At 43.4% G+C, this 14,028-nt stretch overlaps 1 protein-coding gene across 1 annotated transcript in view; it reads left to right on the top strand.

The window, feature by feature from the left end:
* Window positions 1–14,028, top strand: part of PRSS56 (serine protease 56) — a 63,174-nt gene that overhangs the window by 27,036 nt on the left and 22,110 nt on the right. The window contains exons 6-10 of the mRNA XM_085634024.1: window positions 3,275–3,383; window positions 3,947–4,106; window positions 5,357–5,499; window positions 9,108–9,267; window positions 12,929–13,117. Of these exons, the coding sequence (XP_085490150.1) occupies window positions 3,275–3,383; window positions 3,947–4,106; window positions 5,357–5,499; window positions 9,108–9,267; window positions 12,929–13,117 (761 nt within the window). The remainder of the gene's footprint in view (window positions 1–3,274; window positions 3,384–3,946; window positions 4,107–5,356; window positions 5,500–9,107; window positions 9,268–12,928; window positions 13,118–14,028) is intronic.

Below are 14,028 nucleotides of genomic sequence, written 5' to 3'. Positions count from 1 at the left end.
ATAAACCCACCCCCCCCAAAAAAAAATCCCTGTTTTCTGGCTGCAGTAAAATATGTTTTCCAATAATATGTTAGTCTACTCCTTTAAGGTAGCCAAAAACACCACAGATGTCTAATAGATCCATGTCCTGTCTGATACCCTCACCCAGGCCCAGTCAATTTATCTGAGAGCAGGTTGCATTCTGGGGCATGTAGTCACAGCACATGTAGTTAAAATAGGAATAGGCTAAAAAATCTAAACATGCAAAGTGCTTTTAAAAGTCAAGAGTGGCTGAAAGTATCACACGTGACTGGAGCCAACTTGGCAGCTGTGAACATCACCTGCAGAAAAGCACCATGTACACAGCTTTTCAAATAATATTTCAAGTTGTCTCAGTGAGATATCATCAGAAGGAATACTAGTGGAGTAATAACATTCCACCATGTGCCACAAAATCTGAAATCAAGGTAACCTCCCCTCAGCCCGTGTTGCTAGATTTTTCAAGCTCTTTTAAGGGACCCAAGAATGCTCCCAATACAAGTGTAACACTGGATAATTCAATTAACAAATGATACTGTTCCAAAGTCCAGCACTTTTTCTCAGGCAAGTCATTGTAAAGACTTGCGTGGTAAAGGAATACGTGGTTAAGATGCATTCGTTGTTCCGAGCGTGTTGTTAAGGAACTCGTGGAATAGGCATGCGTGGTTGTGTCATACAACCGGCTAAAACTAGCCACAGCACTTAATATTTATAGGGCTAAAATTGCCACAAATTCAACAGGAATTAGTGTGCCTAATGCTGCCTGATCTACAAATACTTCAAGCAATATATGAACCCTAATCAATGAAGGCAGGCAGCCATTCCATAACATATAAATGGTTTCTTAAGAGCATGTGAAAGAAACACTATACAGTGCCACACTTTAGCTATACCTTTATTCCAATACATTTCCTATCAGCCTCGGCTCTTTGAAATTGCATGATAGGTCTTTTAGGCTCAAACATATACTAAAAAAAGTGAAACTGTTAGTCCCGGAATGCAAACATTTCAGAGAAGGTGTGCACAATGGAAAGTAATATCTATGCCAACAAAGATGCTAATTATTTACCCTTTCAGCAAACAAATGTGTGAAAACAAATGTGCAGTGCTATCCATAAATGTGCAACAAGGAATATATAGCAGAATACCCAAATGTGTAAAAATTAATTTGTAGCTACATTCTCAAACAAGAAAATAGGATCAAGGCTTCTTTACAAACTAACACAAAAATGAAAACTGATTAATGAAAAATAAGTCTACAATAGCTCTCAAGGAAGATAAAAGCAGACATAGCCAGATCTTTCTGCATCTTTGAACTACTATAAACTATGAAGAGGCATGTGATATGCTAAAAGAAAGTTTACAAGTTAGAAAAGTGCAATGCCTAGTCTTCACTAAACATCCCAGACAATGTATTCGGGAAACAACCTTTACAACGGGGTCATTACACCGTGATAACTTTACAGTGCGGTCGTTACAACGACCGCGTTGTTAGTACGCGATGTAATGGCATTGCAAGTCTTTACAACAAATTCCACTAGGGAGCGCTGAGGTATTGGAAATAAATTTCCAACACTTTCCCTACTGTTGCGCAAACTTGAGTAGGAATAGTAAATAATACTATTCCTAAGTCCAGCGCACCCCCTAGTGGAAGTCGTTGTAAAGACTTATGATGTAATACATCGCGTACTAACAATGCAATCATTGTAACAACCACGTTGTAATGGCAAGCGATATATTACATCACGTTGTAATGTGCCATATTCCAGACATAAGGCGTGTGCTTGGAAAGAGCACAACTGAATTGCCCCAAGGCATTCTTTATAAGCTATGAGAAGAAAGTTATAAAAAGTTAATGGTACTTGCCTACGATCACACAATTTGGTCAAGTGTAGAGAGGGTCAGCTGGGATTGAAAACACAGGCCTCCTGAAAAAAGGCTGCAACTTGGACTGTAAATGTACAGCTACTAAGACTGTCACGTGACAATTTCCATGCCTGCCAGTCAACCAGATATGAGAACCATGTAATCAAGAAGTCATAACTAAATATATACAAAAAAGCAGAAACCTATTTTTATTTTTTTAAATGAGAACCCTAACAAGTCAATTTTTTCTTGCACAAATGGGATAAAATATGCGTAGGTATGAGACAAAAATCCAAATCTAGAAACACTGACCTCAGCCTGCTCACTTCTTGTGTCCCTGGCCACAGTGTGCATTTCAGCCTACAGACATTTGGCAGGTTTTTTCAGAAAACACCATCTTTGTTGATGGCCATAGTTTGTGCTGCTCACCCCTCTCACCTCCTCCAGACTGTAGACAAATATGTAGATCATGCCTGTGGCATGAAGGAATGTCCAGGTTTGGAGAAAAAAAGTACATGAAATGTGCTTGCATGTGTAACTGGCCTGTGGGAGGTGGCTATATGCATAAACTGGAGAAGCCGAAATTGGAGTTTTTCCCAGCAGCCAGCAATAGATAAGTGCACTACATGGTTGGCCTTTCATCTCAGTGAGGGCTGTGACCCCATTACAATATATCCAGTGTGTCTGAATTCCTTGAGACACATTAAAGGAAGTACCACTCTTTGTTGACACATTATTTTTCGTTTCTTTTTAACTTTGTGCAGTGTAAGTGAAAAACATTGGTAGCGTTCTGTGCTTTAGGGAGGCCCAGCAAACCATCATGTGATCAAAATTGATTTCTGGGTGCTATGATGAAAATCTTTAGAATTGTTACTGAGATATAATACTACTTGTGCACTACATACAAATTTTTTTTAATATCATTTAACATTAAATTACATTTATATTTTTACCTATATAAATTGGTTTTATTTAATTTAACATTATTTCCTATGGGGTTATATTTAAGTGCCTGCTTTCGTTATTATCTATTGGAGAGTGTTGCACTACCAGGGGTTGGCCATGTGTGGTGATAGACTCAGTACTGTGTTTTTTTAGTGATAACTTACACTTGTAAGTTAGGCTCCACCCCTTTTCCTGGGTTGGGGGCTTTAGTCTACATTTTTGAGAAACTATACACTCAGATTTTGTGAATAGCCAAAAGTAGTAAAGTTACTCAAAAGCAAAAGAGTACATTTACACGTGTAAATTACTCACAAGTGTAATTTACCTTTGTGAATATTCCAGACAATGCATAAAATGTCTACAAAGGTTCTGTAATCCTGAGGCAAGAAAGTACCAATTGACAGTGTATTTTTACTGAAATTATGACTTTTTGTTTCCGGGGCAGGAACAGCAACGAGCTGTACTGGACGGTGGTGGTAGGAGATTACGACCTCAGCAAACCAGATGAGGGGGAGACTGTTCTTGGGGTGAACCAGATTGTTATCCACCCTAAGGTAGGTAGGACCCAGAAATTACCTTCATTGCCAAGAAGATGTAGAGAACCAGATAATCTTCATTGAATGACTGAAGCACTGTTTAGCTCAAGTTTGGACTTCAAACAAACAAGTGTGAGTTGGCAGAAACCCCATTACCAATCAAACTTAAAAGTGACAGCTGTCCAGGCAGACTTTGGGTTTCAATACCATTCCCTCCCTGATGCCGGCAGCAGTTTTGAACTCTGACCCACCCACTGACAATATCCCTCCTATATCAACATCCCTTGTGGACCATTCCCTGCTCTTCACCCCCAGCCCTTCTCAAACATGTCACCCCCTCTAATACTGACATGTTGGGTGTCCACTTCCTAAATGAAGAAGCCACTATGGGATATCCACACCCCGCACCCCCATTTGTGCTGTTCTGGGGACTACTCACACTCTGACTCTAGATTTTCCACAATTGCTGCTTTGTTCTCCATTTTGGAGTTAAACCAGAATACTTAGCCCAGCCGAAGTGTTGCAAATGAAACTCTACGATAAAAACAACAGCGTGTGACATTCTTTTGCCTTCTCCACAGTTCAACCCGAAGACTTTCAATAATGACCTGGCTCTTGTGGAACTCACCACCTCCACTCTGGGCCTGGAGAAGGCCAGCCCGGTCTGCCTGCCAGAGTTCCTGCAGGACCCGCCCGCCGGCACACCTTGCTTCATTGCGGGCTGGGGCTCTGCCTACCAAGGTAAGCAGCAAGGAGCAGACATTATGGGTTGAACAATACCAGTAGACGAATATGACTCATTACATCGCAAGTCATCACAACGCATTCCATAACAACACGGTTGTAACTACCGCGTTGTTACCACGCAAAGCCATTACTACGCAAGTCATTACATCGACTTGCAGTAGATGGCTTGCTGACATTAGAAATGTATAATTTACTATTCCAACTCCAGCCTACGTAACAGTAGGGAAGGTGTTGGATTAGTAAACTATACTATTTCTAATGTTAGCACGCCATCTACTGCAAGTTGATGTAATGACGTGCGTAGTAATGGCAGTGCGTTGTAATGACCGCGTTGTAAGAGCATCGCGATGTGACGCAGAGGGACCAGGTCAAGTTCTGCTATGTTATATTATGTTATATTGATTTGCAAAGCGCACTAATCACTGGAGAGGATATCCAGGCACATGGGCAGGTGTGTAGGTTTGTGATTCCCAAGTTGTGGTAGTTGTCAATAGTGAATATCGCATTTCTTTTGCAGGTCAAAATCCCTTCTCTATGAGCATTGGCGGCTTTATCTGAGAAGCTGCAAAATGCCCATTAATGGTCACGATTAGGGCACCCTGGGCCTGACACATATCAGTAGACACTTTTGCTTACACATATGAAGGAACTCAGCACATGATGAGCACAGGTGACTACAAAGGATTGCTGATTCCTGAGCAAACATGGAATTCAAGCACCCATATGCTGAAGGAAATAATGTCAGTGTTATATCAATAAACTTGGAGCAGCTACACTTGCTCTGATATCTTCAGCTCAGATATTTCTGGCATATTTATACATGTTTTGGAGAAACCATAAAGGTCTATGAATTATCGATACAAGTAAGAATAAATAGCAATTTTTATTAATAAGGACATCGAATGTTATCAAAAGGAAGACAAATAAGGAAATAACTGCTCTAATTCAGAAAGATCGCTAGCAATGTTCATACTTCTAGAATTCCCGTTTGGACTTTAATCACACATACATGATGTATGAAAGGGTTTTACCCATTCTGTGTCTAGAGGAAAATGTGCTAGTACATACGGGCCCAAGTCAAATCCTCCTCTTCATCACTGACTTTAATCCCATGATGAAATGCTGTTCTCCTTTGCTGTTCAAACTCTTTGCCCCATTTTATTATCTTGTGTTCTGTTACTAAAAACCTCTAGTACTGTAAGGTGACCTTGTCTTGTTATTTGCACCACCTTTACCCTTGACAGATGGACCCTCAGCAGATGTAGTGATGGAGGCCCGGGTACCAATGCTAAGCCAGGATTCCTGCCGGAATGCACTGGGCAAAGACCTGCTCACCAGCACCATGTTCTGTGCTGGGTACCTTTCGGGTGGCATCGACTCCTGCCAGGTATGTAGGTATCGTATGCGTGACAGTCCATTGCATGTACAGAGAGACTTGCAGAGGTGTGGTGGGAGGCAGTTTTATCCTGGGTTTTGGAACCCCTGTTGCTGCAACCACTTTTCTGAAATTGTCGCAGCCAAGGTACCACCTATTCACCACAGACCACCTGCTTGTCAATGAGTGTTGTTCTCCAGGTATGTTGACGTCTAAGACTGAGAGACCCTCCACGTAGCAGAAGATCAAAGACACACTGGGGAGTTGTCCTCATGGAAGCTAGCGCAGCCGTCCTTCAAACAGGTGAAAAGCCAAGACTCACATGTTAGTACCCACACACATGCACACACTCACAGACACACACGTGTATACACACACAGACACACACACCCATACACACACATGCACACACACGCACACACACATAAGGGCTTTTGTCTGCTAGCCTAAAGCAATCTGGGTTTTTTTGTCTTTTTTTTGGTTTAATTGAATTGTTTAGACCATCACACCTGATGTAAGTGATTTGTGACTAAAAAGTTCAGGCCTGAAACACTGGCTGTAATGAATTAGAGTTAGGTTGTCCCCCTAGCGCGCACATGCACACACCTCTCTAATGTGAAATGTGGACGTCGTTTAAGATGGCTTCACATATTGAAATTACCGTTGGATCTCTCCACCTGGTGAGAAATCAAATGCACTTTGTAGTATTTACAGCTCGCTTCCTGGATGTCGCCACAGGGTCTCTTATGTAGAGATGGCAGCCTATCACAAACCGCATTTTGTAGTATGTAAAGTAGTAATACAGTAATACAAACACATCTTTCGAAGAGTAAAACCGTTGCTATTCACAAACTACACTTCTAAAGCTACTGCAGCCGAAAAGTTGTCAAGACGGGTATGAATGTATTAAACTCCGGACTGGTAGTAAGTTAAGACCAACACAAGGTAACTCACAGGTACAGCCACAGACTACCACAGAGACAGAAGAACAATAACAATCCATGGGAACAAATGTTAAAATAGTAAAATTAGTTCAATATTTAAAATTAATTTGGTTAATAATAACCTACTTAAAAACATAATTAAACTTTTTTTAAAATATAAAAATAATTTACTTTAATGAAACACAACGTTGAACAACTTTTCTAGATATTAAATACAATTTAAAAGGTTAGTGATATTGGGATTTTTTAAATTTCACGTTTACAACATATTACTTACACATTAAAGTATAATATTTACATAAATTCATTATTGAATGCACATTTAATTTGAAGAGTTAATGTGCTGTAACATTTAATTTTATTAGTTCTAAATAAAAAAATTAAAATGTAAAATCAATTTGCATTTATATTCTGCAATAAAAGATATATTTTTTAAAGGTAATAAACTTAAGTAATGTTCTGTACATTTTCCCATCTGCCATGGTGGTGGTAACCTCCACTTACTTGTGCTAATAACTGTGCACTCATTGGAGTTGTTGTGGGAGGCTCCCCCCGGATTAGAGGAGGTCTACACCTAGGGGTAAATCTACACTTGGAAAAGGTGAATAGCAAAAATTGTTAAAAATATACACATGCATAGTTACCTTTGAGAGTAGGCTCCATGGACTCTATCATTTGTCGTGAGACATAAAATCCTACACCACTGATGTCAGTCAGAGGTAAGTAATTATGTGACACAGGTGGTCTGTTTCTGAGGAGGGCGGGCATCTCACCACTGACCGATGGTAGCCCACAAATGATTTATGTGGGTGACAGGTGATGTGCTACTCATGAGGGACTTCAAATATCCACCCCAGGGCTCCTTATGGGTGCAAGATGTCTTTGGGTCCACTGGCTGCAATAGGTTTCCACATCAGTACAGATCTGCAGTACGGAGCACTTGTATTTTTTAGGGGTCACAAGCTCAAGCTGCACTGGGTGCCCTTGAACTCCTGGTGCACAGGCTTGTAGTGAGTGACCCCTTGGTGAAAAGGACCAATGATTTGCTTGCTGGACCAGGCTGTAGGCCACAGGAGAAGACCACTTCTACATGTGCTTGTCGGCTGCTTTAAGAAATTGAGATGGCGGTACAACCTCCGGAGGGTTTAAGTGGTTAATTACCACTCTATGCATTGAAATGTACCTTTTGACTCAACCAACATTTTCCATCCACCCCCTGGTTTCTTGTTCCTGTATACAGTAACTAAGGGCCTGGTTTAGATCTCGGCGGACTAGTTATTCCGTCACAATGGTGGTGGATATCCTGTCCTATGAGATGTATACTTCGGCGGACACGATATCTCCCACCTCTATGATGGAATAATCCGTCCTTTGATATCTAAATAAGGCCCTAAGACTTTGGGTCCGGTGCTGACTGCAGTCTATGCATCATTTAACCTGTTCTTTGACAGTAGGGCCATCTTCAGGAGATGGAACAAAAGGCTCACCCTGGAGAGAAGTGCTTGAGGGAAGCTCCAGATAGACAGGGTATAACAGGGAAGGTGAGACTTAGAGCTGGGCACCAGTGCAGTTTCTGAGGATTTCTAAGTGATGCATCCTTAGCGCAAATCGATGCTTTGGGTTTTCAAATGCATGGGGCATAAGACACATCATTCCATTTGAGCACGTACAATAGTTAGTTAAGAGGTTTTTATTAGCTTTTCCCTCCAGAGTTCCACATTTCTGCAAAACTTTCCAGCTAATTTACACAATCAATGAGACCTTGGAATTGCATTGGCGAATATTCTTGAGAGGTCTACTTAGAGGTATTTGAGTGGAGATGTAGTTTACATGCCTAAGTTGCATTTCAGCTTCTCCACTTCAACAAGCTGTGTGACCCAAGGTAAAGACCTTAAGGTTCTGCCATTCGGTTCTCTCAACTGTCAAACCTTTGGAAGCGCTTAGAGTTGAATCAACATGCAGCACTCACTTTTATAGCACCATAGATGAACCAGTATTGACCTAGTGAATGCACCAGAGTTCCTCTGAAGTGAGAGACCTGCCTCCCTCACAAGGACCCCTTCACTTCTAGATGTACCGCGAGGCCCTGTGCACTGCAACATTGCATCCAGATTGGTCATTGGCTTGGGTCTGTTGTAAACCTAAGCGCTCCCTTTCACTACCTTGATGCAGTTTAAGGGCACATCAGTTTGAGAGTACCATCCTGTTATGTGGGAAAGTTATATACACAAGTGCACTTTGTGTCAATCTAAATGAGGTTCCATTATGTCGAGTCACTTCAGTCCTCGTCCTCGCTCCTGCCTCTTGCTACCGCCCCCCCCCCATTTGCATCCACCACAGCTTTCCAATGCTGGTTGCCCCCAAGAGTCTGGGATATCTCGACCTTATTGTCACAAAAAATCTAGACTCACTAGCAATTAGTTAGTTGTGATAGGGCACTACATCAGTGCAGTTTTTCACTCACTCATCCGAGTGCAAGGATGGAGTGGCACTAAGTGCCATGTTTCAATGCACTAGCTGATGACTACGAATATTACTACATTGCAGCTCACTGTCCTATCTCCCTTGGCAGCTCCTTCGATCACCTCTGTGGGGGTGAAATGGCTCTTAGAATGTCTCACTACTGTGCACCTAAAACCAATAAAAACCAACCAAGGTCATATGTTTTCATTCCAGGGGGATTCTGGGGGCCCTCTCACCTGTCTGGATCCCACCTCCAAGCAGTATGTCCTGCATGGCATCACGTCTTGGGGTGACGGCTGCGGAGAAAAGGGGAAGCCGGGAGTTTACACTCGGGTGACGGCCTTCACCGACTGGATCAGTCATCAGATGAGTAGTATGTATCTCTCCTTAAAGCATCTTACACCAACTTTAGGTTCACTGCATGCTGTCACTACCATTACTTCCACTTACCAAAGTCTTTCATGTCAAATACTGATTCAGTTTATTCCCCACTCTCCGCTACTAGACTTAAGCATTGTAGGGGCTGATTTTGTTCAGAAGTTGTGTGTTTTCTCAATTGAGAATCTCTATGGTGAGGGGGGAGTAGGGAGCTGAGAGAGTGCTGATGATCTGCATTTTTCTATAATGTTGACCATCTAGTCCATTTTCATCCTTTTGTCTCTTCTTTTGTTCCATCATGTTGGTCTATCTCTAGCTTCTCCCATTGTTCTGCCAGATCTGCCTACCTCTAGCTCCTTCTCACCCCTTTGCCTTATTCTTCTGCCGCATTGGCCTACCTCTAGTTTATTCTCATCCTGTGTCTCTCCCATCATCCAAAGAGAACTGTTAATGGACAGAATGCAGAACAATGTCATACATTCACCCCAGTACAGAGATCCTGGGTTAAATCCATCGTTTTTTTGCTCACCATGCCATTCCAGTTTGGACCCAGCCACATGCAAATCAGTCTTGACCCTGTGCCTCATGGGAACAGTCCAGCCCGAACTGCCAGGCCAGGTCCTCCCTGGACTGGAAACAAGCATCCTAGGACTGGTTTTGGGGTATCACCCCTCTTCAGCCAGGATAGCTTGATTCCAGTGGCATGGAGAGCATGGGACTCACGTCTGAGCATACCCGTCCCACTCTTGGTGACAAATGCAAAAAGAACTGTTGATGGACAGAATGCAGAACAATGTCATACATTCACCCCAGTACAGAGATCTGGGCCTAAATCCATCGTTTTTTGCTCACCATGCCATTCCAGTTTGGACCCAGCCATATGCAAATCAGTCTTGACCCTGTGCCCTATGGCAGCAGTCCAGCCCGAACTGCCAGGCCAGGTCCTCCCTGGAATGGAAACAAGCATCATAGGACCGGTTTCGGGGTTTCACCCCTCTTCAGCCAGTATAGCTTGATTCCAGAGGCATGGAGAGCACGGTACTCATGTCTGAGCATGTTGCTGTAACACTTTTTGCCCTAAGTGGGATGGGTATGCCCAGACATGGGTTGCTTGCTCACTGTGCCACTGGATTCAAGCTAGCCTGGCTGAAGAAGGGTGACATACCCTGAAACCGGTCCCAGGATGCTTGTTTCCGGTCGAGGGAGGACCTGGCCTGGCAGTTCGGTCCGGACTGTTCCCATGGGGCACAGGGTCAAGACTGATTTGCATATGGCGGGGTCCAAACTGGGGCGGCGTAGTGGGCAAAAGAACAATGGATTCAACCCAGATCTTTTGACTGGGGGAGAATTTTTGCATTGTCAGCATTCCATCCATCATTTGTTTGCTGCAACACTTTTTGCCCTAAGTGGGATGGGTATGCCCAGACTTGGGTCCCTTGCTCACTGTGCCACTGGATTCAAGCTAGCCTGGCAGAAGAAGGGTGACATACCCTGAAACTGGTCCCGGGATGCTTGTTTCCGGTCCAGGGAGGACCTGGCCTGGCAGTTTGGTCCAGACTGTTCCCATGGGGCACAGGGTCAAGACTGATTTGCATATGGCCGGGTCCAAACTGGGGTGGCGTAGTGGGCAAACGAACAATGGATTCAACCCAGATCTTTTGACTGGGGGAGAATGTTTGGATTGTCAGCATTCCGTCCATCATTTGTTTGCTGTAACACTCTCTCCCATCATCTGCCATGTTTACCTGCCTATATTTCTTCTCAGCCTTTTGTCTTTCTCTTAGTCTTCTGCCATGTTGACCTACCTCTAGTTCCTTCCCACCCCTGTGTCTTTCCCTTTGTTCTTCCATGTTTACCTGTCTATAGTGAATATATGATGTTACAATGCTAACAATTACAATGCATGCATTTACAACGTGGTTTTTACATCGCAACTACCATTACATGGCATAATTTTACAACGCATGCCATTACAACACATTTTCAAAAACTTCAATTACAACGCATTCCATTACAACGCATACCATTACAATGCATACCATTACAACGCATAATACTTTTAGGGCAACAGTAGGGTAAGTGTTGGATAGTGTAGGGGTAAAATGTACTATTTACACTCCTGTGAGTGCAACAGTACGGTAAGTGTTGGATAGTGTGGGGGGGAAATTACTATTCCCACTCCAGTGAGTGCAACAGTAGGGAAAGTGTTGGATAGTGTAGGGGTAAAAAGTACTATTCCCATCTACCCCAAAACCCATACCCACCTAAAACGAAAAATTTCCATTATTTACCTTATGATGCATTGTAAGGGCATGTGTTGTAATGGTATGCGTTGTAATGGTATGCGTTGTAGTGACATGCATTGCAATGGCATGCGATGTAAAGGCAGTTGCATTGTAACAGTTGCGTTGTAAAAGCAGTGCGATGTAATGACTGCGTTGTAATGGATGTTTCCCATCTATAGTTCTTCTCAGCCTTTTATCTTTCTCTTATTGTTGGCCTGCCTCCAGTTCATTATCTCCCTTGTGTCTCTCCCATTGTTCTTCCATGCTGACCGGCCTCTAGTTCCTTGACCCTCTTGTGCCTCTCCCATTGTTATGCCATGTTGACCTAATTATAGTTCTTTTCAACCCTTTATCTGTGCCATAATGTTCTGCCATGTTGGCCTGCCTCCAGTTCCTTGTCCCCCTTGTGTCTCTCCCATTGCCATGTTGGCCTGCGTCTTTTCTTGTCCCCCTCATGTCTCTCCCATTGTTGTGCCATGTTGCTCTGCCTCTAGTTCCTTCTCACTCCTGTGTCTTTCCCATTGCTCTACCATGGTTACCTGCCTATAATTCTTCTCAACCCTTTGTGTTTCTCTTATTGTTCTGCCATGTTGGCCTCTCTCCAGTTCCTTGTCCCCCTTGTGTCCCTCCCATTGTTCTGCCATGTTGAGCTGCCTTTAGTTCTTCCCAGCCTTTTGTCTTTCTCTTACTGTTCTACATGTTGGCCCGCCTTTAGTTTATTCTCATTGTTGTGTCTCTCCCATTGTTATGCCATGTTTACCTGCCTATAGTTCTTCTCAACCCTTTGTCTTTCTCTTATTGTTCTGCCATGTTGGCCAGCCTCCAGTTTATTGTTCCCCTTGTGTCTCTCCCGTTGCTTTGCCATGTTGGCCTTCCTCCAGTTCCTTCTCACCCTTATGTTTCTCACATTGTTCTGCTTTGTTTACCTGCCTACAGCTCTATTGTCTTTCTCTTACTGTTCTGCCATGTTGGCCCGCCACTAATCCATTCTAATCCTTGTGTCTCTCCAATTGTTCTGTCATGATGACCTGCCTCCAGTTCCTTCTTAACCCATTAGCTCTCTCCATTTGTCTGCAGTTCCTTCCCTCCACTTGACCTCTTTCCCGTTGTTCTGCCATTCTTATCGGAGAATTGTTCTTTCTATTCCTCCTGTCTCTTCCATCATTTCACCCTATTTCCCTGCCTCTACTGTTACTTCCCTAACCAGTGGTCTCTCTCTCATTGCTCTGCCATGTTGGTCTGTTGTAAGTTCTTTCTCACCCCCTGTTTTCACTCCCTTTGTTCAACTATGATGACTTGCGCCTGGTTCCATCCCATCGCCTTGTCGCACGACATGTTGGCAGGCTCTAAGTTATTTTTTTTTCCTCACAGAATCACCGTTGAGCAGGGAGCCGACCTGTCATGAGCTGTTGAGTCTGTCCAAGCTGTCAGAGGATGCTCAAGGGTCAGAATTTGGTCGGCTTTGCTCCTTCTACAGCCAGTCCTGCACCCCACACCTGAGCCAGGCAGGCTGCACCCAAGCGGCAGAGGAAAAATGCAGAGTAAAGCTGAAGAAATGTGGTGAGTGCAGTGACAAGGGAAACACAAATGCAGCCCATGTACATCAAAGCAGGCATTCCAGTGCCTTGTCCAAAAGGTGTTCTCAATATGTTGAGAGATATGGGTCAAACATGGTCCCTCATCTTATCAGGTCATTTGCTAGTACACTTGGACAAGAAAGCCTCAGGTGACACGATGTGATGTCAGCCAATCTATCTTACCTACTGCATTGGGGAGGAGTGGAGAGGTTGGTGTGGAAGAGGGCAATTAAGGTAGGGAAATGCACAAGGAAAGATGTCTGGTATATTTGCATCAGAAGGAGACATGTAAAAGGAATTGCAAGAGTAAAAGTGGAAAATTAAGGGTGACCATGAAGGCAGAATATATGTCACACAAAAAATACCTGGCCTACTAACAGGGCATAGAGGAAGGGCAACATTCCTTTGTCTTGGTCACCAGAGGGGAGAATTAGGGAAAAGGACTTCACGAGGTATGTGGAGCCAAACAAGAAAATGTACTGTCTCTGAGAGAGGAGGCCTCATGGGACTCAAAATACCCACAGTCAGCCAATAGCTCAACATCTAATACAACAGCATAGCTGGGACGCCATTGTAGAAGGCAACTAAGGATGGAGAGAATAAGTTTTGGAAGATTGCCCTGGATCTTGGCCTCAGGACAATAGGAAGGGTTAAGGGACTGCAAAGGGAATGGAGGAGAAAAAGAGGAAAATAAAGGTTTGTTAGTAGGAATGCCTTACAGGACAACACTGACTACTGAAGTTACCCCTAGGCTGCCAACAACATGAAAGGACCTACGAGAAATAAGATAAAAATGGGTCTCTGGACAAAGAAGAGTATCAGTTGTCACGTGACCCGCTGTCACCTTCTTCCTGACCTACATCAATTCCCAAATACAAATTCTAGAGTGCATTC

This window comes from Triturus cristatus, chromosome 11 (genome assembly GCF_964204655.1).
Source record: "Triturus cristatus chromosome 11, aTriCri1.1, whole genome shotgun sequence".
Classification (NCBI taxonomy): Eukaryota; Metazoa; Chordata; class Amphibia; order Caudata; family Salamandridae; genus Triturus; species Triturus cristatus.
Note: the sequence above shows the minus strand (reverse complement) of the source record. Positions and strands in the feature narration are given on the sequence as shown.